At 42.4% G+C, this 27,086-nt stretch overlaps 1 protein-coding gene across 1 annotated transcript in view; it reads left to right on the top strand.

Moving 5' to 3' along the window:
• The window catches only part of LOC145396030 (sulfotransferase 1C4-like), a 36,194-nt gene extending 13,681 nt beyond the window's left edge, over positions 1-22,513 (top strand). The window contains exons 7-9 of the mRNA XM_080269494.1: positions 254-302; positions 22,248-22,365; positions 22,468-22,513. Coding sequence (XP_080125620.1) covers positions 254-302; positions 22,248-22,365; positions 22,468-22,513 — 213 coding nt within the window. The remainder of the gene's footprint in view (positions 1-253; positions 303-22,247; positions 22,366-22,467) is intronic.
• Positions 22,514-27,086: the final 4,573 nt, after the last annotated feature.

Here is a 27,086-nt window from a genome sequence, read left to right as displayed (position 1 = left end):
GTGCGCCCCTCATATCGAGGTAGTTCTGACAGGGAGGACTTTTGTTTCAGATTGCAGGTAAGCTGTTGGTGTGATTTTGGTGCAGCCAGTTGTGATGCATTGTTCTGTATGATCTGCAATATGTTGGAGCGAACATTAGATGTGATGGGAGCCCATGCTGGGGAGGCATATGACATTTACTCATCTAATGTTTGTTGAGTAAGGAGAGTGTTTCTTTTTGTTCCCCAAAGTGTGGTCTTATAGTTGCCCTTAGTGCATTGAGTCCGGGGATGCACGCCTCTTGATGTACATGGCCCTTGAAGGTGAGTCAAGTGTTATATGTCACTCCAAGGGTCTTAACAGAGGGTGTGTGTGTGTGGCACATGTACATTGTTAAAGTGTGATGTGGGGGGAGTACCTGTGATCATGTTTACTGCTGATGATGAGTGCTGTGCTTGAGTTGACTTGGGCAATCTGCAGCCTGTTGTCCACACAAGACTGCAGTGTGCTGAGGAAGTCCTGTTGCAGTTTGCAGTCTGTGTCGCAATGAAGTGTGTGGTTATTTTGGTGGTGTCATCAGCATAATGAGGCATTGTTTGTACATGGTTGGGGTGTGGGAATATGTGTGCATAGGTCGAAGAGTATGGGTGAGAGAAGAAAGCCCTGTGGAACTACATTAGGGAAATTTCTTGTTCATAATGATTTGCCGTGGAATATAACATTGGCTTATCTACCAGACAAATAGCTGGCAAGCCATCAGTTAGTGTTGTTCTCCATATTCATTTTCATTATCTTGGTGATTACTTTGCATCGCGGGATGGCATCTACTGGTTTACTTATCAGGTATGAGAAGTGTTCCCTGAGCTAGTGTCGTGGAGTTGATGCCATTCGATGCTCGTTACGTGAGATTAGCCAGTAAGGTGCATTTAGAATACATTGGTTTGAATCCGTGCAAAGGGGACATGGGGAATGACTTTACTGAGAATGAGACATTCACCTATTTTGGATGGTGTGTTAAGTAGTGTTACGAGTCTGTACAAAGGGAGTGTCGGGTCATTGTTTGCTTTAGGTATAGTGGTGACTGTTCCATGTTTCCAAATACTAGGAATGCTGCAGTGTGAATATGAGTAGTTGCTGATGTTTGTCAGGGTCTGGATGCCTTGTGGTCCTTAATGTTTAGGTACAGGTTGCTGATACCATCTGACCCTGTGCTTATAAGGTTCTTTTTGTTGATAATGTTAAGTGTCTGTCCTGGAGCGAAGGGGGTTGCACTGTGATCGACAGGAAAGGACGGCCTATGTTGAGAGGTTCGTTTTTCAGACTCTGTGAGTGCTGCGACTTATGTTTTGTAGTGATTTATAAGATTATTTGCTTGTTCTTTCCAGGATGTGATGCGTTGGGTGTTGGAGGTGATGGTAGCGTGGGTCTTGGAAGTGCATATTTGTGATTTAGTGATACTGTTAAATATTCTTTGGAGTCTAGAGGTGTCTGTGAAGTGTCAAAGCTTTGTTACAAAGGCCTTCCAGTTTTCCATTTTCTTTGTACAAAAATGTTGTTGATCACTTTGTTTAGTTCTTGGAGCATTGTGATGGTGTGTTGTGTGTGTGGGAGAGGTGAGGTGTGTTTAAATCTGTTGCATTGCCTTATGAGATAGACGGTCTTTGGTGAAAAGTTTGCGTTTTAATGTATTCTGTTGCCTCGTGGGTTGTGGTGTTTGTGTGTGTTGAGTATGATGTTGTGGACTAGTAAACAGGCAACTGGAGCTGCATGTTTCTAAGCCCTTAGATGATTTTCCCTGATAGTGTGGACCAGGGAGCAATATGATGGACATTCCCTAACTGTGAAGTAGATGCAGTGGAATGGCTGAGAGAGGTATGGTATGTTTCTCTGCTCACAGACAATTTTCTGTGGTACTGTACTGTACATCAGGAAGGAAAGTGATGTACAGTACATGCTGTCAGTGTGAAGTAGATGCACTGGAATAGCTGAGAGAGGCTTGGTATGTTTCTCTGCCAATAGATGATCCTCTTTGGTGTGAAATGTCGGGGAGAAAGTAACATATGCTCGAAGCGTGAACTAGACGCAGGGGAACAGTAGGCTAATTTAACGGTGGAGCTGTAATTCCATGAGTTCAAACCCTCGTATATAAAGGATATATTAACTCTTGCTCTACTATATAAATGTGGCAATATTTTCTGCTGTTATCACTTTTTTTGTAAATATTACTCTCATCAAAATCTTATGGATTTTACAAAAAGTTTTGTTAGAGTTTATGAATATTCTGTATTATATGACCTTTAACTCTCTAAAAAATATTTGTTCAAATAATATCAAAATTCTGAGCTGACCTCGGCTTGTAAATAAGGTCTTTGACTTTTCCCTGTGACCTTGACCTTTGATTGTGCTCATAATCACACCCTGTTATTCGTGTCTTATCCACAACCTTTCACAAGTGTTATAAGTTGGATGAAATTTTTAAGTTGACCTTGCCCCGAGATCTAGAAATTTGACATATAGTTAAAAAAAAAAAAAAATCTTTACTCCGTGTCCCACCCTCAGGCATTCAGCCAAGCATTACTAAAAGCAGACTACAACTGTTTGAGTTATTTTGTTAACCATCACACATCCGAAACGAAAATTTGACCTTGACCTGTGACCTTGATCTTTCAGTGAGTGTTCTCAAAACTGAATCACCCAATTCCTGCCACACCCTCAGTTCTTCCTCCAAGTTTTGTCATAACTGGATAAAAACTGTTGACGTTGATTTTACTGAATCAACGTTTGACCCAGCCCCGTGACCTACATCTTTGACCTATTGTTCTTGAAAGACAAGAACATTCCTCTTGTTCTGTCCTTCAACCGTTCCCCCCAATTCTGATTGAAAGCAGATTACAGCTTTTTAAACTACTGTTTAACACACACACACACACACACACACACACACACACACACACACACGCTATCTATTTACCTATTGTCAGACGCCTTAATCACATATGAGGTGGCCACAAACAAACCGCCTCCACATCACCTTTTCCCCCCGCCATTTCACTGGCTAGCTCCTAGCTCACACTCCCCTCCCTCATATACCTCGCCACTCCATCCCTCCATCTCATCCTTAGCCTCCCCCTCCCTCACTTCCCTTTCACCTCACTCACATACACTCTCCTCATCAGTCTCTCACTCTCCATCCTCTCCACATGGCCAAACAACCTCAGTGTGTTCCTCTTAATGCTTCCTATCACATCCACATCCACAACACAATGCTTCTTCACATCCTCATTTGTCAGTCTGTCTCTCCGTGTGACTCCACAGGCTCCTCTCAAATAATTCATTTCCACTGTTCTCACTCTTGGCTGTGTCCCTCCAACAAGGTCCAAGCTTCACTTCCATTCGTCAGAGTTGTTATCACAATACTGTCATGTAGTAACTTTTTCACTTCCATGGTCATTTACCTGTTTCTTATCACTGCTTTCAAGGAACTAGCAACCTTTCTTCCTTGTTGTACCGTTTCAAGCACTTCACCCTCCAAACTTCCACCCTTACTCATCACACTACTCAAGTACTTAAACGTACTCACATTTTCCATTTCCTCACCATCCAACCTCACTGTACATTCACTGACTTCACTTCTATCGAAGACCATAACTTTACTTTTCCCTACATTCACCTTTAGACTCCGTTTCTTACACACTCTCCCAAACACATCCACCAAGCCTTGCAGCTCCCTTTCATCTTCACTTAACACCACAGTATCATCTGCAAACAACAGTACAGGGAGTTTCCAAACACTGCCCTCTCTCATTAGGGCCACTCCAACATCCACTGCCCTACCTTGTATCTCTATTAAAACCCCATCCATATACAGATTGAACAACCATGGAGACATGACACATCCCTGTTTCAACCCAACCTTCAAACAGAAAAATTCACTCAGTTCACTATCCACACGCACTGGAGCCTTAGCCCCTCATACACACTCATCACAGCATTCAACAACTTCCCATCTACTCCAATATATTCTTAATACTTTCCACAATCCCTGCCTATCCACCATGTCATATGCTTTCTCCAAATCCATGAAGGCCGCATGGAACTTCTTTCCATTCTCTAGAAACTTTTCCACTAAGGATCTAAGAATGAATATCTGATCTATACAACCTCTTCCCTTCCTAAAACCGCCCTGTCCTTCTCCAACTAATTCCTCAGTTATTTTCCAAACTCTGTTAATAAGTATCCTACCACATACTTCGCCTATTACACTAAGAAGACAATGCCCCTGTGATTACCACTCACCTCATTTTACCCTTTTCCTTTGTACAAGGGAATAATTATACCTGACTTCCAATCCTCCGGGACTCTACCTTCCTCCCAGGCTAGCCTGCACATCTTCCACATCCATTCTACAACGATCTCTCCCCCATGCTTCAGCATTTCACGACACACTCCATCAGTTTCTGGGGTTTTCCCCATTTTGACTTCCTTCAATGCTTTTACAACTCCCATCAGAATAATTTCTTGCTCTCTTTTCACATTTCTCCTTCTCCCAGCCATTCCCCAGCCACTTATACTCGCATATTTCTTCTGTAAATGTCTTGCATACACCTTCCACGTCCTCCATATGCTCCAATCCATATATACCCAATCGCTCCTCCACTTCTCTCTAATATTCTGCCTTTTTCTCATTCTCTTGTAACCTTTCACTCTCCTTGCATCTACTTCCTCCCGTCCTTCCCTTCTTCTATTTCTCCATTTTACTTGGACCTTGACCACGAACTGGTGGTCAGAAAGTCTACTTCCCCATCCACTATATGCTCTTGCATCCATTACACATCTTCGCATCCTTTCATTCATACAGACATAATCAATCATTGCCTTCCTTTCATTCAGTTCACAACCGACCCTTTTCATTACTCGCCATATATACCTGTGGATTATTTTGTGCCTGAAGAGGGTATTTGCTATCACCAACCCCCTCCCAGCACAAATGTCCACTAAAGCACTGCCATTCTCATCTATCTCAGCAAGCACACCCCCGTCACCAACTACTCCATCCACCTTTACGTTCCCTACTTTACCATTCATATCACCAATCAAAAAACACTCTCTCATTCCTTTCAAACTTTTCCATGCACACATCCACTTTTGCCCAGAACTCATCTCTCACTCTGCTTGCACGATCTTGTGTTGGCGCATGCACACACACAGTTGCCCACATTTGTAGTCCAACTCTCAATCTTACCCACACAATTCTTGAGCCAACTGATCCATACTCTCTTATATTCTCCTTCCATCTGTTACTCACAATTCACACTCCTTTTGCCCTCTCATTCTCATCTACTCCCGCACATATACCCCATCCTTACTCCCATTCTCTCACACTCTCACCCTACCATTTAGTTTCAGTTAATCCACATACTTCCACTTTCGCACCCGCAAGCACCTGGAAAATCTCTCTCTCTTTCACCTCATCATTTGCATCTCTTACAATCCACTTCGCCATCTGTATCATGTCCTTTGATCTGTCTTTAGTCGTCATCTTTTGGTCCGTCCTGGTCCGAGGCTTATTGTTCGTATTTTTAGTTACTTGTTTTCCGGGGAGGGGCACTAACCCTCCGCCAACCCACTTGCTGTCACGTAGGGAACACGTGTTGGTTGGTTACAAGGTTACCACCCAGCGTTGTAAATGGTTTCCTGGTTTACAGGAAATCGTTTGACTTGCCACTCAATGTAGAGGTACTCTAAAAAACAGAGTATCACTACTCTATATGGGTGGATGATGGGCTTATCCACCTACCACACACACACACACACACACACACACACACACACACACACACACACACACCGCTCAAAACAAAACATCCGTTCTCGTTTCGCGAGTCCTGGTTACAAAAACGTGATTTGGGTTGAGAGGGGTAGGGAGGATGGGTTTGGGTGGTGGTGGGTGTTGGAGCAAGGAAGAAGTAATACTTACCTGTTAACAAAGGTGGTGCAGGTTGCCTTCAGTGGATCTGTCTATCCCATTCTCTTCTCTCTCTCCGAGTATGCCTGGGCAAGTCCAGTCCAGCTGTTGTAAACAACAATAACAGCAATAAAGCCGTTCAGTCTCTCTCCCAGTATTGCGTTTTCCCACCCACCTCCCTCGGGAGTCGCCGACCCCAAAACCGAGTCAGCAGATTTTCGCTTTGTACAAATATTACTTCACTTTTATTTATGCCTTGCGCTGCTACAGCATCACTGTATTTTGTCCTACATTTATAACGGAAAAATATCACAAAAATATTTCATTCTTTTATAAATAATATATTGTAAAGAAATATGTAATTATTCTTGATTTGCCTGGAGATAATTAAAGCTGATTTAAATGTATGTAAATGAACACTTTTGTTCTCCATTTTCTCATAGGATTAAAAGAGGCCAAAAAAAAGTAATTGTAATATTTCTTAATTTAACCAATGAGGACGTCATTAAACAAATGTATAAATAAATAAAAACGAAACAAGTTCCGAACTGCTGCATCTTGCTTACTATACCGTTGGAAGTATGAAACTGCTTGCACCACACATGCCTGGCAATGGGATCGCCACACACCTAGGCCAGCATTCAGCACTGTCTTGTATGACACTGAGCAGAAATACAATACGTAGTATCTCTTCTCCTTTATTACCAGAGATGAATGTAAGATAAATACCATCAATCATCTCTCCCCTCTACTCCACATGACTTTTATTCGGCTTAGGGTATACTTCTCGCACTGAAGGGATTAATGAACGTTGCATCTAACTCATCCAGTTCACAGTCTCGCCTAAGCGGAATAGCATCGTCTGAAGAGAGCAAGTATAATTCTGAAAAGAAAAATGACAAAGAATGGGTTAATTATCTTTCAAGTTTTAGTTAATACACCGGGGAAACGTGGAACGATCTTAGGCATCATGCATGACTCTAATTAACTATTTCTTGTTCTTGCCATCTCTAGGCAGTTTACTTCAGCCATGGAGACACATTTCATACTGAATTTGCCAAGTACAGCCTTCATTAAACACTCTACTAGAAGTATTTTTTCCTAAACTGAGTAATATCGCTTCCAGATAGCAAAAATATAATAGAACAACCGTTATCGGTGACATCATTTATATTATGTTCTTGCTACATCCAAGTACTGTCCTCAGATTATCTCTGAAACGACTTCTCGACCTGGAGGGATTAGATATTCCCACCATAAAATATTTCAGTACCAGTGTTCTCTCTGGGGCAACATAAAATATTCTGGTAAAGGCAACAGTGCACTAAAAATGTCAAGTATCGACGTAATCTGGAAGGCACTCGACGCGACCCACCGATATTATCTTTGTGCGTCGGACTCTGGGCAGTCCTCCTACGCACACTGGATGGCATCTTACATGTTCACACGAACACTGTTACCATACCGTCATACCGTCTATACTATAACACCCTAAGGCTGTTTGGTTCATCACTGGTGCGATGGTATTAACAAAATGAATATTTCAGACTGTACCCTTCCCTAGCTGGTATTGATGTCTGCACCTCGGTCAGCAGTCCGCCGTTTACCACTTGGCTACCACCTCTTCTTCAATATGAGCGACATACCTGTGCCAAGTTAAGCTCCTCTGATGGCAGCAGGAAGGAAATACAAGGCTGTCATCCCAATAACTGTGTTCATGAACGCTTTATAACCTCTACACAGTGAAAGATCTCTTTTATCAGAAACTATATCACTTGGAGGTACCAACAATTAACTGAAATGGTGCCATTGTATTGAAGAAGTCAATACTTTCAGTACGATGACGCACTACTACACTATGTTCGTAAGTTGCTATGACACTCGCTCCTCTCTGTCTGTCTGTCTGTCTGTCTCTCTCTCTCTCTCTCTCTCTCTCTCTCTCTCGGGGGGGAGGGGGGCAGAAGTAACCTGCTATTTAATTCATACTGCTCATCAGACGATATTTTTCTCTCCTTACGTGCCTGTCTTAACTATGTCTTAGTCTTTTGGTGAACAACAGCTGAACAAACTATTTGTCAAGATAATACGCCGGAATGTATGCACACAAATTTTGACAGCTGTGAACAGTGGGTCCTTAGTTACACAAATACATTTGAATATGAACTGTAAAATTAGTTCTGACAACGCCAAACACAAACCAGTGACAATAGAGTGTATCGTTTACATATGATACATGTTTTATTAGTCTCTTCATTGTAGGCAGATACGGTAATATTTCAGCTCTCCACAACCTGGCGGATATCTGTATACGCCTGCGTTTTGTGAATCTCCATATTTTCTAAATGCATTCCTATTCATCGTGTGGCGGTCCTTTCCCCTCCCCTGCGTCCTCAGAAGCAATTTTTCCATCGCTCTCCACCCCCAGCAGCATCACAGCCAGACACCGACAAGTATTTGTTCCTCTTTTCGGTAACTAGCGAGGCCTCACAGGGTCCAATATCCTGTCAGATGATCCTCCTCTACACCACACATTCAAACACCAAGTGGCCATTGGTGCTTCAGGTGCTGACGCCACAGGTGAAGTTTACATTTACCTTCTGTGTTTGCCTCAGGAGAGTTGATTAGTGGACACGAGAGGTCACTAATAAAACTGAATAGAGTCATCTAACTACTGAATAACAAAAATTGAATTTATACCGTCGTCGGAGGTGCTTTGGAAGTGATAGAATTCCTTCACGCCTCGAGGCTGAATTATGTTCTTCCTATGTGCCAATAATAACAACAAAATAGTTGATATTTTTGTCTCCGAGTGTGCCATTTTCCCGTATTTTCTCTTCCCTCACATAATACCTTCATCATCATCATCTGTATCAGACTTGTAATTGATTGTATCGTAGTCGTAGCTGAGCTGTGGTAGACAGTGAGCAGATCTGTAGGACATAACCTCAGTTTACTTGTAGTCGATGACAGGAGAAAAATAAGGATTAGTACTGGGGTTTGTAGTTTGTGGTATATTTCTTCAAGGGGATATCTCAAAATTTACACTGTTAATTTCACGAGCCTGACCCCTTTTACCCCACCGTGCTTCTCTCTCTAGAGTCTAGACCCCCATTCTCGCTAGCTCTCCTGTTTCCTTCTCGCTTCTCTCTTCCTTCTGCGTCTGCCTCCTAACTCCTTTTCTCTCGTATAGTAAAGTTTGTGTCACGTGTAATGCACAGTTGAGTAGAACATTCTGGATTCTGGTGGCTTTCCTATCAGTCGTCATGAGGTGCTGTATATGGCATATTGTGCTGACTGGCATTCCTCGCTGAGAGAGAGTGCGATTGTCACTTCCTCCAGGCCCTAGCCATGACTTTGACATAACCCATGATTACCTATGTATGTTGTCAGCTACTATGCATTGTTTTATGATATTGTAGAGTCCTGACACATCATCATCATCATCATCATCATCATCAATAGTTTTACATCAACCTCCTTTATGGTGTGACATCTCTAGCTGTAGAAATAGCCCTGGGAAGGACCAATGTTCTCCTCAATTACTCGTATTCTCTTCTGCTATTTTGCCTTCAGAGTCCAGAACCCCGCCCCCCTTCAATCTCTCTCTCTCTCTCTCTCTCACACACACACACACACACACACACACACACACACATACACACACACACACACACACACACACACACGCACACACACACAAATCACAATTAATTTTTGATAGGAATTGACTGAAGGTCAAAGTCGCAGGGCAAAGTCAAATGTTCTGCACTAAGAGCAGATGGTGAGCGTGACTGCTGGACTCGGAGTGCTTCTTTTTCATGTTCTTTTAACCAAGTGACAACGACAGGTCTCTTAATCGAGAAGCCGTTCTTGGGCTAAGTAAAATTGTCGGGCTAAGTAAAATCGTGTGGAGGCAACAAGATTAAAAAATAGTGAAGATATCAGAGGACTAACCCGTACACGATGACAGACCACTTGCAAGCTGAAGGAATAATGAAGAATTAGCACCAAGCCATAATATGGCTATATGGCACTGTAGGAGTAACGGAAAAATAAAGTAAGGACAAAAACACGGAAATACGAGTATCAAGAAGATAGGTAATACAAAAGAGCAGAAGAGGACAGTAAGGAGAATGACGAGACAAAAAGGCCCCATTTAGTCGCCTCTTATGACAAACAGGAATACTGGCGAAGTATTATTCCCTTCCCCTCCCCAAGGGGGGGGGGGTTTGCAAGCTGAATAAAGTCATCTGAAGATAGAAAGAATAAAAGAGTGAAGATTCCTCATGTCCTGTAGGGGTTGCCTGAGACGTTAAATCCTCTAAGTCCGATGACGCATTTTGCCATTGTATCCCTGCCTCCTCCAGACGATTTTATTCAGTTTAGGAGACACAGTGTTCGACCTGGAGGGGTTGGATAATTATGGCTTCGTTAACCCGTTCAGTATGGTGTGTCTCCTCTCCCATGCTGAATAAAATCGTCCGTTGGCAGCAACAACAAAACACTGTAGTGAAGATTTTTTACGTCATCGACACAGGGTTAAGCCAAACGGGATGAGGGGCCACTTGCAGGCTGAATAAAATCGTCTGGAGGTGGAAAGAATAAAATAGTGAAGCTTTTTCTCACCTGATGGAAGGGTTTGTGGAGGCTGTTTTAACCCCTTCAGCACGACAGGAATAATTCAGTGTTGCACGACCATTTTATTCAGCCTAATAGCAGTATTTCGTAGTGGCAGGGAAATCATCATCATCATCATCCGGGCCTCCTTTCCCACCCTAGGGCATGGTGAGGAGCAGCAACGTCCAGACAACCCACGATTTCCGATTTCAATGGGACACGCTTCCGTTCAGTCATCATTCAAGCCCCTGGAATCCTGGCTCTATCTGAAACGTCAAAAATATTCAACACTTTCTGTAACTTTACAAAAACGTATCCGATAGAGGTAATAACAAAGAATAATAATAATAATAATAATAATAATAATAATAATAATAATAAAGTAATAATAATAACAGAAAAAATAATAATAATAAAATAATAATAACAAAAATAAATAATAATGATAATAATAATAAATTTATTATTGTTGTCATTTTAACCTATGATTATCATTATTTTTTATTGTTATTATCACTATCATTATTCTCTCTGACAGAGAGTCTGTTTTCACCCATGTTTTCTCGTGTGTTTGTTTGTTTGTCTGTCAGCAGGATTACTAAAAAACTAAAGGCTAGAACTGGACCAAACATGGTGGGTAGGTAGGCCATGTCCCAGGGAACAATCGATTAACTTTTGGCACCGATCCGGATCGTATTACAGATTCAGGATCCGGAAAACGAAACCCTAATCAGTGATGAGAAAATCTAACCCATTATGAAGAGTGCTTTGGAAATTACGTTACTCTTGTCGGAGAGATGCGCTCCACTGAGTACCCCTCTAGTTATAATGACGATGATGATGATTATTAGTAATAGTATAATTACTGTTATTATTATAAAATTTTCTTCTTCTTCTTCTTTTTCTTCTTTGTAATAAGAGTAATAATAATAATAATAATAATATTATTATTATTATTATTATTATTATTATTATCATTATTATTATTATCATTATTATTATTATTATTATTATTGTTATTGTTGTTCTTGTTATTGCCTTTCCGTTACGATACACTCTTCGGCTGAATAAAATCGTTTGGCTGTAGCAAGAATAAATCACTGAATTATTCCTGTCGTGCTGAAGGGGTTAAAACAGCCTCCACAAACCCTTCCACCAGGTGAGAAAAATCTTCACTATTGTTTTCTTTCCACCTCCAGACGATTTTATTCAGCCTGCAAGTGGCCCCTCATCCCGTATGGCTTAACCCTCTGACGATGACGTAAAAAATCTTCACTACAGTGTTTTGTCGTTGCTGCCAACAGACGATTTTATTCAGCATGGGAGAGGAGACACGCCATACTGAACGGGTTAACGAAGCCATAATTATCCAACCCCTCCAGGTCGAACAGTGTGTCTCCTAAACTGAATAAAATCGTCTGGAGGAGGCAGGGATACAATGGCAAAATGCGTCGTCGGACTTAGAGGATTTAACGTCTCAAGCAACCCCTACAGGACGTGAGGAATCTTCACTCTTTTATTCTTTCTATCTTCAGGTGACTTTATTCAGCTTGCAACCCCCCCCCCCTTGGGGATGGGAAGGGAATAATACTTCGCCAGTATTCCTGTTTGTCATAAGAGGCGACTAAATGGGGCCTTTTTGTCTCGTCATTCTCCTTACTGTCCTCTTCTGCTCTTTTGTATTACCTATCTTCTTGATACTCGTATTTCCGTGTTTTTGTCCTTACTTTATTTTTCCGTTACTCCTACAGTGCCATATAGCCATATTATGGCTTGGTGCTAATTCTTCATTATTCCTTCAGCTTGCAAGTGGTCTGTCATCGTGTACGGGTTAGTCCTCTGATATCTTCACTATTTTTTAATCTTGTTGCCTCCAGACGATTTTACTTAGCCCGACAATTTTACTTAGCCCAAAAATGGCTTCTCGATTAAGAGACCTGTCGTTGTCACTTAGTTAAAAGAACAAGAAAAAGAAGCACTCCGAGTCCAGCAGTCACGCTCACCATCTGCTCTTAGTCCAGAACATTTGACTATGCCCTGCGACTTTGACCTTCAGTCAATTCCTCTCAAAAATTAATTGTGATTTGTGTGTGTGTGTGTGTGTGTGTGTGTGTGTGTGTGTGTGTGTGTGTGTGTGTGTGTGAGAGAGAGAGAGAGAGAGAGAGAGAGAGAGAGAGAGAACGGAGGCGGGGTTCTGGACTCTGAAGGCAAAATACCAGAAGAGAATACGAGTAATTGAGGAGGACATTGGTCCTTCCCAGGGCTATTTCAGTCTACAGCTAGAGATGTCACACCATAAAGGAGGTTGATGTAAAACTATTGATGATGATGATGATGATGATGATGATGATGATGATGATGTGTCAGGACTTCTACAATATCATAAAACAATGCATAGTAGCTGACAGCATACATAGGTAATCATTGGTTATGTCAAAGTCATGGCTAGGGCCTGGAGGAAGTGACAATCGCACTCTCTCTCAGCGAGGAATGCCAGTCAGCACAAAATGCCATATACAGCACGTCATGACGACTGATAGGAAAGCCACCAGAATCCAGAATGTTCTACTCAACTGTGCATCACACGTGACACAAACTCTACTATACGAGAGAGAAGGAGTTAGGAGGCAGACGCAGAAGGAAGAGAGAAGCGAGAAGGAAACAGGAGAGCTAGCGAGAATGGGGGTCCAGACTCTAGAGAGAGAAGCACGGTGGGGTAAAAGGGGCCAGGCTTGTGAAATTAACAGTGTAAATTTTGAGATATCCCCTTGAAGAAGTAAACCACAAACTACAAACCCCAGTACTAATCCTTATTTTTCTCCTGTCATCGACTACAAGTAAACTGAGGTTATGTCCAACAGATCTACTCACTGTCTACCACAGCTCAGCTACGACTACGATATAATCAATTACAAGTCTGATACGGATGATGATGATGAAGGTATTATCTGGGGGAAGAGAAAATACGGGAAAATGGCACACTCGGAGACAAAAATGTCAACTATTTTGTTGTTATTATTGGCACATAGGAAGAACATAATTCACCCTTGAGGCGTGAAGGAATTCTATCACTTCCAAAGCACCTCCGACGACGGTATAAATTCAATTTTTGTTATTCAGTAGTTAGATGACTCTATTCAGTTTTATTAGTGACCTCTCGTGTCCACTAATCAACTCTCCTGGGGCAAACACAGAAGATAAATGTAAACTTCACCTGTGGCGTCAGCACCTGAAGCACCAATGGCCACTTGGTGTTTGAGTGTGTGGTGTAGAGGAGGACCATCTGACAGGATACTGGACCCTGTGAGGCCTCGCTAGTTACCGAAAAGAGGAGCAATTACTTGCCGGTGTCTGGCTGTGATGCTGCTGGGGGTGGAGAGCGATGGAAAAATTGCTTCTGAGGACGCAGGGGAGGGGAAAGGACCGCCACACGATGAATAGGAATGCATTTAGAAAATATGGAGATTCACAAAACGCAGGAGTATACAGATATCCGCCAGGTTGTGGAGAGCTGAAATATTACCGTATCTGCCTACAATGAAGAGACTAATAAAACATGTATCATATGTAAACGATAAACTCTATTGTCACTGGTTTGTGTTTGGCGTTGTCAGAACTAATTTTACAGTCCATATTCAAATGTATTTGTGTAACTAAGGACCCACTGTTCACAGCTGTCAAAATTTGTGTGCATACATTCCGGCGTATTATCTTGACAAATAGTTTGTTCAGCTGTTGTTCACCAAAAGACTAAGACATAGTTAAGACAGGCACGTAAGGAGAGAAAAATATCGTCTGATGAGCAGTATGAATTACATAGCAAGTTATTTCTGCCTCCTCCCCCCCGAGAGAGAGAGAGAGAGAGAGAGAGAGAGAGAGAGACAGACAGACAGACAGACAGACGGACAGAGAGGAGCGAGTGTCATAGCAACTTACGAACATAGTGTAGTAGTGCGTCATCGTACTGAAAGTATTGACCTCTTCAATACAATGGCACCATTTCAGTTAATTGTTGGTACCTCCAAGTGATATAGTTTCTGATAAGAGATCTTTCACTGTGTAGAGGTTATAAAGCGTTCATGAACACAGTTATTGGGATGACAGCCTTGTACTTCCTTCCTGCTGCCATCAGAGGAGCTTAACTTGGCGCAGGTATGTCGCTCATATTGAAGAAGAGGTGGTAGCCAAGTGGTAAACGGCGGACTGCTGACCGAGGTGCAGACATCAATACCAGCTAGGGAAGGGTACAGTCTGAAATATTCATTTTGTTAATACCATCACACCAGTGATGAACCAAACAGCCATAGGGTGTTATAGTATAGACGGTATGACGGTATGGTAACAGTGTTCGTGTGAACATGTAAGATGCCATCCAGTGTGCGTAGGAGGACTGCCCAGAGTCCCACGCACAAAGATAAAAAATATCGGTGGGTCGCGTCGAGTGCCTTCCAGATTACGTCAATACTTGACATATTTATAGTTAACTGCTGCCTCTACCAGAATATTTTATGCTGCCCCAGAGAGCTCACTAGTACTGAAATATTTTATGGTGGAAGTATCTAATCCATCTAGGTCGAGAAGTCGTTTCAGAGATAACCTGAGGACAGTACTTGGATGTAGCAAGAACATAATATAAATGATGTCACGGATAACTGCTGTTCTATTATATTTTTGCTATCTGGAAGCGATATTACTCAGTTTAGGAAAAAACACTTCTAGTAGAGTGTTTAATGAAGGCTGTACTTGGCAAATTCAGTATGAAATGTGTCTCCATGGCTGAAGTAAACTGCCTAGAGATGGCAAGAACAAGAAATGGTTAATTAGAGTCATGCATGATGCCTAAGATCGTTCCACGTTTCCCCGGTGTATTAACTAAAACTTGAAAGATAATTAACCCATTCTTTGTCATTTTTCTTTTCAGAATTATACTTGCTCTCTTCAGACGATGCTATTCCGCTTAGGCGAGACTGTGAACTGGAGGAGTTAGATGCAACGTTCATTAATCCCTTCAGTGCGAGAAGTATATCCTAAGCCGAATAAAAGTCATGTGGAGTAAAGGGGGGAGATGATTTATGGTATTTATTTTACATTCATCTCTGGTAATAAAGGAGAAGAGATACTACGTATTGTATTTCTGCTCAGTGTCATACAAGACGAGACGTCTATCCAGTTTATCTCTCAGTGCTGAATGCTGGCCTAGGTGTGTGGCGATCCCACTGCCAAGCATGTGTGGTGCAAGCAGTTCCATACTTCCAACGGTATAGTAAGCAAGATGCAGCAGTTCGGAACTTGTTTCGTTTTTATTTATTTATACATTTGTTTAATGGCGTCCTCATTGGTTAAATTAAGAAATATTACAATTACTTTTTTTGGCCTCTTTTAATCCTTTGTGAAAATGGAGAACAAAAGTGTTCATTTATATACATTTAAATCAGCTTTAATTATGTCCAGGCAAATCAAGGATAATTACATATTTCTTTACAATATATTATTTATAAAGGAATGAAATATTTTTTGTGATATTTTTCCGTTATAAATGTAGGACAAAATACAGTGATGCTGTAGCAGCGCAAGGCATAAATAAAAGTGAAGTAATATTTGCACAAAGCGAAAATCTGCTGACTCGGTTTTGGGGGGCGGCGACTCCCGAGGGAAGTGGGTGGGAAAACGCAATAATGGGAGAGAGACTGAACGGCTTTATTGCTGTTATTGTTGTTTACAACAGCTGGACTGGACTTGCCCAGCCATACTCTGAGAGAGAGAGAAGAGAATGGGATAGACAGATCCACTGAAGGCAACCTGCACCACCTTTGTTAACAGGTAAGTATTACTTCTTCCTTGCTCCAACACCCACCACCACCCAAACCCATCCCCCCTACCCCTCTCAACCCAAATCACGTTTCTGTACCCAGGACTCGCGAAACGAGAACGGATGTTTTGTTTTGAGCGGTGTGTGTGTGTGTGTGTGTGTGTGTGTGTGTGTGTGTGTGTGTGTGTGTGTGGTAGGTGGATAAGCCCATCATCCACCCATATAGAGTAGTGATACTCTGTTTTTTAGAGTACCTCTACATTGAGTGGCAAGTCAAATGATTTCCTGTAAACCAGGAAATCATTTACAATGCTGGGTGGTAACCTTATAACCAACCAACACGTGTTCCCTACGTGACAGCAAGTGGGTTGGCGGAGGGTTAGTGCCCCTCCCCGGAAAACAACTAACTAAAAATACGAACAATAAGCCTCGGACCAGGACGGACCAAAAGATGACGACTAAGGACAGATCAAAGGACATGATACGGATGGCGACGTGGATTGTAAGAGATGTAAATGATGAGGTGAAAGAGAGAGAGATTGTCCAGGTGCCTGCGGGTGCGAAAGTGGATGTATGTGGATTAACTGAAACTAAATGGTAGGGTGAGAGTGCGAGAGAATGGGAGTATGGATGGTGTATGTGTGCGGGAGTAGATGAGAATGAGAGGGCAAAAGGAGTGTGAATTGTGAGTAACAGATGGAAGGAGAATATAAGAGAGTATGGATCAGTTGGCTCAAGGATTCTGTGGGTAAGATTGAAAGTTGGACTACAAATGTGGGCGACTGTGTGTGTGCATGCGCCAACACAAGATCGTGCAAGCAGAGTGAGATATGAGTTCTGGACAAATGTGGATGTGTGCATGGAAAAGTTTGAAAGGAATGAGAGAGTGTTTTTTGATTGGTGATATGAATGGTAAAGTAGGGAACGTAAAGGTGGATGGTGAGGGGGGTGTGCTTGCTGAGATAGATGAGAATGGCAGTGCTTTATTGGACATTTGTGCCGGGAGGGGGTTGGTGATAGCAAATACCTTCTTCAGGCACAAAATGATCCACAGGTATACATGGCGAGTAATGAAAAGGGTGGGTTGTGAACTGAATGAAAGGAAGGCAATGATTGATTATGTCTGTGTGGATGAAAGGATGCGAAGATGTGTAATGGATGCAAGAGCATATAGTGGATGGGGGCAGTGGAATTTCTGACCACCACTTGGTGGTCAAGGTCCAAGTAAAATGGAGAAATAGAAGAAGGGAAGGACGGGAGGAAGTAGATGCAAGGAGAGTGAAAGGTTACAAGAGAATGAGAAAAAGGCAGAATATAAGAGAGAAGTGGAGGTAAATATGGATTGGAGCATATGGAGGACGTGGAAGGTGTGTGCAAGACATTTACAGCAGAAATATGTGCAGCATGTGATGTGGTGTGTGGGGTGAAGAGAAGACGGAAAGGGGTGCAAGGAACAACACAGTGGAATGAAAACGTGAGAGAGGCTGTGGCACAAAAGAAGATAGCATTTAGTGAGTGGATGAGAAATAGGCGTGTGGAAGAAGTTGAGAGATGGAAGAAAGCATTATATGTAGAGAGGAAGAGAGAGATGAAAAGATTAGTAAGATGAGAGTGGATGAGAAATTTGGAAGGATATTGAGTGTAAAGTGGAGGGACTTAATAAAATGATTTGGAAAGAGGTAGAGTTAAATAGGGTGGCAATGAAGTTAGTCGGGGAGTGAAAGATAAGAACGGTAGATTACTAGTGGAGAAGGGAGGAAAAGTGAGCAGATGTAGAGAACACTTTAAGGAACGTTTAACATAGAGAATGAAAGTAATGCGAGTATAAGTGGCTGGGGAATGGCTGGGAGAAGGAGAAATGTGAAAAGAGAGCAAGAAATTAGTCTGATGGGAGTTGTAGAAGCATTGAAGGAAGTCAAAATGGGGAAAGCCCAAGAAACTGATGGAGTGTGTCGTGAAATGCTGAAGCATAGGGGAGAGATCGTTGTAAAATGGATGTGCAAGATGTGCAGGCTGGCCTGGGAGGAAGGTAGAGTCCCGGAGGATTGGAAGTCAGGTATAATTATTCCCTTGTACAAAGGAAAAGTGGAAAATGAGGTGAGTGGTAATCAAAGGGGCATTGTCTTCTTAGTGTAATAGGCGAAGTATGTGGTAGGATACTTATTAACAGAGTTAGGAAAATAACTGAGGAATTAGTCGGAGAAGGACAGGGGGGTTTTAGGAAGGGAAGAGGTTGTATAGATCAGATATTCATTCTTAGATCCTTAGTGGAAAAGTTTCTAGAGAATGGAAAGAAGTTGCATGCGGCCTTCATGGATTTGGAGAAAGCATATGACATGGCGGATAGGCAGGAATTGTGGAAAGTATTAAGAATATATTGGAGTAGATGGGAAGTTGTTGAATGCTGTGATGAGTGTGTATGAGGGGCTAAGGCTCCAGTGCGTGTGGATAGTGAACTGAGTGAATTTTTCTGTTTGAAGGTTGGGTTGAAACAGGGATGTGTCATGTCTCCATGGTTGTTCAATCTGTATATGGATGGGGTTTTAATAGAGATACAAGGTAGGGCAGTGGATGTTGGAGTGGCCCTAATGAGAGAGGGCAGTGTTTGGAAACTCCCTGTACTGTTGTTTGCGGATGATACTGTGTTGTTAAGTGAAGATGAAGGGGAGCTGCAAGGCTTGGTGGATGTGTTTGGGAGAGTGTGTAAGAAACGGAATCTAAAGGTGAATGTAGGGAAAAGTAAAGTTATGGTCTTCGAGAGAAGTGAAGTCAGTGAATGTACAGTGAGGTTGGATGGTGAGGAAATGGAAAATGTGAGTACGTTTAAGTACTTGAGTAGTGTGATGAGTAAGGGTGGAAGTTTGGAGGGTGAAGTGCTTAAAAGGGTACAACAAGGAAGAAAGGTTGCTGGTTCCTTGAAAGCAGTGATAAGAAACAGGTAAATGACCATGGCAGTGAAAAAGTTACTACATGACAGTATTGTGATAACAACTCTAACGTATGGAAGTGAAGCTTGGACCTTGTTGGAGGGACACAGCCAAGAGTAAGAACAGAGAAAATGAATTATTTGAGAGGAGCATGTGGAGTCACATGGAGAGACAGACTGACAAATAAGGATGTGAAGGATCATTGTGTTGTGGATGTGGATGTGATAGGATGTGGATGTGAGGTTGTTTGGCCATGTGGAGAGGATGGAGAGTGAGAGACTGATGAGGAGAGTGTATGTGAGTAAGGTGAAAGGGAAGTGAGGGAGGGGGAGGCTAAGGATGAGATGGAGGGATGGAGTGGAGAGGTATATGAGGGAGGGGAGTGTGAACTGGGAGCTGGGCAGTGAAATGCCGGGGGAAAAGGTGATGTGGTGGCGGTTTGTTTGTGGCCACCTCATATGTGATTAAGGCGTCTGACAATAGGTAGATAGATAGCGTGTGTGTGTGTGTGTGTGTGTGTGTGTGTGTGTGTGTGTGTGTGTGTGTGTGTGTGTGTGTGTGTGTGTGTGTGTGTGTGTGTAAAAATAGTTTTAAAAAGTTGTAATCTACTTTCAGTCAGAACTGGGGGAACGATTGAAGGACAGAACAAGAGGAATGTTCTTGTCTTTCAAGAACAATAGGTCAAAGATGTAGGTCACAGGGCTGGGTCAAAGGTTGACTCAGCAAAATCAACGTCAACAGTTTTTATCCAGTTATGACAAAACTTGGAGGAAGAGCTGAGGGTATGGCAGGAATTGGGTGATTCAGTTTTGAGAACGCTCATTGAAAGATCAAGGTCACAGGTCAAGGTAAAATTTTCGATTCGAATGTGTGATGGTTAACAAAATAACTCAAACAGTTGTACTCTGCTTTTAGTAAAGCTTGGCTGAATGCCTGAGGGTGGGACACTGAGTAAAGATTTTTTTTTTTTTTAACTATATGTCAAATTTCTAGATCTCGGGGCAAGGTCAACTTAAAAATTTCTTCCAACTTATAACACTTGTGAAAGGTTGTGGATAAGACACGAATAACAGGGTGTGATTATGAGCACAATCAAAGGTCAAGGTCACAGGGAAAAGTCAAAGACCATATTTACAAGCCGAGGTCAGCTCAGAATTTTGGTATTATCTGAACAAATTATTTTTAGAAGAGTTAAAGGTCAGATAATACAGAATATTCATAAACTCTAACAAAACTTTTTGTAAAATCCATAAGATTTTGATGAGAGTAATATTTACAAAAAAAGTGATAACGGCAGAAAATATTGCCACATTTATATAGTATAGCAAGAGTTAATATATCCTTTATATACGAGGGTTTGAACTCATGGAATTACAGCTCCACCGTTAATTTAGCCTACTGTTCCCCTGCGTCTAGTTCACGCTTCGAGCATATGTTACTTTCTCCCCGACATTTCACGCCAAAGAGGATCATCTATTGGCAGAGAAACATACGAAGCCTCTCTCAGCTATTCCAGTGCATCTACTTCACACTTACAGCATGTACTGTACATCACTTTCCTCCCTGATGTACAGTACAGGACCACAGAAAATTGTCTATGAGCAGAGAAACACATCATACCTCTCTCAGCTATCCCACTGCATCTACTTCACAGTTAGGGAATGTCCATCATATTGCTCCCTGTTACACACCATCAGGGAAAATCACCTAACGGCTGAGAAACATGCAGCTCCAATTGCATCTTTACTAGTCCACAACATCATACTCAACACACACAAACACCACAACCCACGAGGCAACAGAATACATTAAAACGCAAACTTTTCACAAAAGACCGTCTATCTCATAAGGCTATGCAACAGATTTAAACACACCTCACCTTTCCCACACACACAACACACCATCACAAGGCTCCAAGAACTAAACAAAGTGATCAACAACATTTTTGTACAAAGAAAATGGAAAACTGGAAGGCCTTTGTAACAACACTTCGTCACTTCACAGACACCTCTAGACTCCTAACAGTATCACTAAATCACAAATATGCACTTCCAAGACCCACGCTACCATCACCTCCAACACCCAACGCATCACATCCTGGAAAGAACAAGCAAATAATCTTATAAATCACTACAAAACGTAAGTCACAGCACTCACAGAGTCTGAAAAACGAACCTCTCAACATAGGCCGTCCTTTCCTGTCGATCACAGTGCAACCCCCTTCGCTCCAGGACAGACACTTAACATTATCAACAAAAAGAACCCTATAAGCACAGGGTCAGATAGTATCAGCAACCTGTACCTAAAACATTAAGGACCACAAGGCATCCAGACCCTGACAAACATCAGCAACTACTCATATTCACACTGCAGCATTCCTAGTATTTGGAAACATGGAACAGTCACCACTATACCTAAACCAAACAATGACCCATCACTCCCTTCTTTGTACAGACTCGTAACACTACTTAGCACACCATCCAAAATAGGTGAATGTCTCATTCTCAGTAAAGTCATTCCCCATGTCCCCCTTGCACGGATTCAAAGCAATGTATTCTAAATGCACCTTACTGGCTAATCTCACGCAACGAGCATCGAATGGCATCAACTCCACGACACTAGCTCAGAGAACACTTCTCATACCTGATAAGTAAACCAGTAGATGCCATCCCGCGATGCAAAGTAATCACCAAGATAATGAAAATGATTATGGAGAACAACTCTAACTGATGGCTTGCCAGCTATTTATCTGGTAGATAAGCCAATGTTATATTCCACGGCAAATCATTATGAACAAGAAATTTCCCTAATGTAGTTCCACAGGGCTTTCTTCTCTCACCCATACTCTTCGACCTATGCACACATATTCCCACATCCCAACCATGTACAAACAATGCCTCATTATGCTGATGACACCACCAAAATAACCACACACTTCATTGCGACACAGACTACAAACTGCAACAGGACTTCCTCAGCACACTGCAGACTTGTGTGGACAACAGGCTGCAGATTGACCAAGTCAACTCCAGCACATCACTCATCATCAGCAGTAAACATGATCACAGGTACTCCCCCCACATCACACTTTAACAATGTACATGTGCCACACACAAACACCCTCTGTTAAGACCTTTGGAGTGACATATAACAGTTGACTTACCTTCAAGGGCCATGTACATCAAGAGGCGTGCATCCCCGGACTCAATGCACTAAGGGCAACTATAAGACCACACTTCGGGGAACAAAAAGAAACACTCTCCTTACTCAACAAACATTAGATGAGTAAATGTCATATGCCTCCCCAGCATGGGCTCCCATCACATCTAATGTTCGCTCCAACATATTGCAGATCATACAGAACAATGCATCACAACTGGCTGCACCAAAATCACACCAACAGCTTACTTGCAATCTGAAACAAAAGTCCTCCCTGTCAGAACTACCTCGATATGAGGAGCACACAATTCTCTGCAGCAGCCGTCTCCAATACACAACACCCCTGCCCTTATATGAAAGAAATACACAACACACCTAGGCACATAAGACACTCACCACACAAACATTATCAAACCCTCTACAACAATATCCCACCTCCAGATATTCCAACACTAACAATGAAATAACACCTACCTACTGTATTCATGTGTCGTGCAATACACCACCTCGATCACAACACCATACTACAACCCACCCACCCCTCCGGACATCCACGCATCGGAGGTGTCCTTAAACTGAGCTGAATGAGTTCACTTAGCTTCAGTCAGAGCAGGACATCACCCAGCCCTCCACAGCTAATAGTTTAGATTAGAGGGCATTATTAATGGGCAGAGAAATACACCAGGCTTCTCAGCATTGAACATCAGCCAACAGAGAAGAGTGGGAAGCAGAACAGGTGTAATGTTAAGTGAACTTTTGTCCTTGGGTGTACCTAGGTGGCACCTCCCCGACTGCCTTACTCCCCGTCTCCACCCAAGCCTGGAGAAGAATAAAGATCCTAGTCAGGTTTTGTAATAAGCAAATCTCTATTGCAGTGGTTCACTAATATCACGGATCATTATCTTTGGTATAAATTTTTCATCATAATACTAACTCAAGATTGCCCATGAAGTGTCAGGAGTGGAAATAAAAGTATAAAGTAACAATATCATACCCAAATTATGCTCAAGACAATTTGTGAGTATGGTACCTGGAACTTGGCCTTCATTTGGGGAGTGAAGCGATTGACCCAGTCCCCAGTGGCACCTGTAGGGAGAGAAGAACACAGGATGAACACTGAGAACATACAATACTTAGTGTAAATTCACCTGATGGAACTGGGCCACTCCTACAACTTGAAAACTAAGTCGCAGTTGCGTGAATTTTGATGAAATTTAGTAATGAGGTGGACATGAGCCTCCTTCATTCATAGTTAAATTGACCTTCCGATCTGACTTACTTGGCCATCAACTGAGCTGCAAAGGGTTATGGATCTTTGTCAGGTAAAACATGCTATTTCACCTTTATCTGTGGGCTCACCTTAATCTCACCCAGCTTATATCTACCTATTTCAAGCAAAGGGTGGTCCATATATTACAGCATGACCCGTATTCTTGTTAGTTAAGGAAGGTCCCTGACACCTTTTCCTAAGCGGTTTGTTATTATACCTTACTGTACAAAAATACTTCTACCATCGCCATACTCTGCAAAAATAACTTACAAAAGATTATTAACCAGCCATATCCCAAAATAAATCACTAAGGAAGAAGTGTTAGGGAGCTTCCTTACCCAGTGACAATATAGGTCCATGTGTTGCAGAGACGGCTCAGTCAGCGCAAACAGTATCTTCTTCCCATAAATCTTTTCTGTTTATCTGTGCATAGCCAGACGCCGTAATCCCGTAAGGGGTGCCCACAAACAAATAGTCTCCATGTCACCCTGTCCCCTGCCATTTCGCTGGCCTCCTCCCAACACACATCCCCCTGTCTTATATACCTCTCCACTCCATCCCTCCATCTCATCCTCCGTCTCCCACTCCCTCTCCCTCTTTTCTACATTTCTACTATTTCTCATAAATTCTTGCATCCTTAATACTCTCCAGTTTTTTTGCTGTCACTGACTGCAAGGTGGATTAGTAATTTCATGATGAAGCCAAAATCTCTGCTTTCCCTATACCAGCAGACTGAGCCAGGACCACACAGTACAAGGGTGCAATATACCATCCATCTTGTGTATCGTTGTATGCCCAGCTTAGCATACTGTAACCTGGTCATTCAAACCTGACATGCTTAACCTATTTTGTCTCATTGGTTTGCATCCATTAATGAGGTGAGTGAAGATGATGATGATGTAACGACAATGATGATGATGATCACTACGACGAAGACAGGGATGATGATGATGATGACGATGATGATGATGATGATGGTGATGATGACGATGATGGTGATGGTGATGTAACGACAATGATGACGAACACTAAGACGGAGACAGGGATGATGATGATGTAATGACAATGATGATGAACAATAAGACGAAGACAAGGATGATGATAATGACGTTGATGATGATCATGACAATGATGATGATGACATGACGACGACAAGAGACGATGATGATGATGGTAATGAAGGCAATAATAATGATAATGATGCCAAAGGTAACAATGACAATGGATGATGGTGATCATGATGATGATGGTACTGAAGACAATAAGTAATAATAGTTATTATGATGACAGTGATAATGATGATAATGATGATTATAAATAAGATGAGGATGACTAAGATTACTGTATGATGACAACAACGACGACGCTAACTAACCCTTCCTCACAAACTCAGCCTCTCCCGGCACCAGTCCAGGCGATTCTGGGATGAGACTGATGTTAGTGGCAGGTCTGGCCTTCATGCTGGCAAAGCTGGAATGCTGGGCCACCTGCAGCAGCTCGTCTTCCGTCAGGCCTGTGGCGAGGAAGTGGTCCAGGCGCTGAAGTTCCCTCAGCAGATCCTTGTTCATGTCTTCGTAGTATAGCCAGAGGAGGTTTGGGTGGGTGCGTTTTGCCCATGCCTCGCTTAAGTGACTCCAGTATGGCCCTCGCAGAACTGTGAAGAAGAAGAAGAAGAAAGAGAGAGAAAAGAAGGCGAAGGTGTCCGAGAAAAAGAAGGAGATGCAGGAGCAGAAGAGGAAAAAGATGAAGGATTAATGCACTTTATTCCTATCAATGGCACTAAAATCAACAGTTTATTAAATTTCTTCAAAGTAACATTCTTCGTTCTCTCTCTCTCTCTCTCTCTCTCTCTCTCTCTCTATCTATCTATCTATCTATCTATCTATCTCTTCTTACCTAAATCTCGGCACCACAGATCCAGGAACTCTTCCAGGTCGCCCTTGAAATTCACTGACTTGATGAGTCTTTGAAGGTGGTAACAAGACACACACACGTCACCCGGATGTCTAGCCACATATATCACCTGCGAATGAAAATGTTAATCATCATCATCATCATCATCTTCATCGTCATTTTCATCTCCACCATTCTTATTTCAAAAGATGATTTAAACGGCTTAAGTTCGTATTTGTGGACTACGGTAGAAACCAGAACAGATCAAAACAAGAAGCTGTGCCAAGGTACAGCAAACCCGTCCCTGTGAGTCATTTTAGTGTTGACGTATAAACACAACTGAATATCTAGTCAAATATGCCACATATCAAATTTGAAGTAAATCAGGTGAAAATTAACGATTTTATGCCCACATGAAATTTTAGGCCAGATCCACCTGACAATGACCCCCTTACCAGTAGCTGAGGGGTGACCCCCCTGATGTAATGAGGCATGTTACACGATGCAGATTTGAAAGACGCACCTATAGGTTTTAGTTTCATGTCGATATGACGATTTTGAAAGAGATTTGGCGAAAAAACTATTTCCCCCCGTTTTTTTACACTTTAGAGGCCCATAGTCTGGGCCTTGGCCCAAAATTTAATCAGGTGATCATGTCATAGCCCGTCGTCGCTTTAATTTTAGTTAAAACTGCACCAGTAGTTTTCACAAAAAGTTAACAGATAAACAGAAACCGAGTTAAAGCAATACCCGTCCCCAATCCCCTCCCGTGTGGGGGCTGGTGACTAACAGTTTCAGAGAGAGAGAGAGAGAGAGAGAGAGAGAGAGAGAGAGACTCCTAATTACAGTAAAACTAATTAGCTAATCTTATTGTGTACCCACAACAAGGAAGTTTTACTATAAATCTTAATGGTTGTTGTTTGTAGTTTACAGATTTCCTGCACCTATGGTGCAGGCCGGGCCATACATTAGCCCGATCAGTGGGTATGGGCTGATTAAAAAATAGTAAGGGGGGAGAACATGGCCTGGGGATTGCCCAGAACACACGCCCTGTCTCCTGGCTGGCTTTGTGGTGTGTGTGTGTGTGTGTGTGTGTGTGTGTGTGTGTGTGTGTGTGTGTGTGTGTGTGTGTGTGTGTTGTTGTTGTAGATTGTCCTCCCGTAGTAGGACCGGGCCTGTGGGTCCGCCAGAGGCGAAGCTGATGAATTGAGGAGGACTAGCGTGAGCTAGAAGGCTTCTGGTAGTTGTTAGATGATTAGGGGGAGCTACTTGAGGCCGTCGTACAGCTCCAAGTTTCTCGTGAGTTTGATTTTCTTTACGATGTTGTTGACCAGTTGTTCAGTGTCAAGCTTGCTCCAGTCAGAGTCGGTGATGGTGGGAGGTGACGTGCTGGCAGTGTCGATCTCGGCAGGGGGCGCTGGAGATACAGGATGTTCTATCTCCATGTCGTCAGGTGGTGCTGGAGGC

The sequence above is a fragment of the Coenobita brevimanus genome, chromosome 34 (genome assembly GCF_032717465.1).
Source record: "Coenobita brevimanus isolate Jiangsu-jjx chromosome 34, ASM3271746v2, whole genome shotgun sequence".
In the NCBI taxonomy this organism is placed as follows: domain Eukaryota; kingdom Metazoa; phylum Arthropoda; class Malacostraca; order Decapoda; family Coenobitidae; genus Coenobita; species Coenobita brevimanus.
Note: the sequence above shows the minus strand (reverse complement) of the source record. Positions and strands in the feature narration are given on the sequence as shown.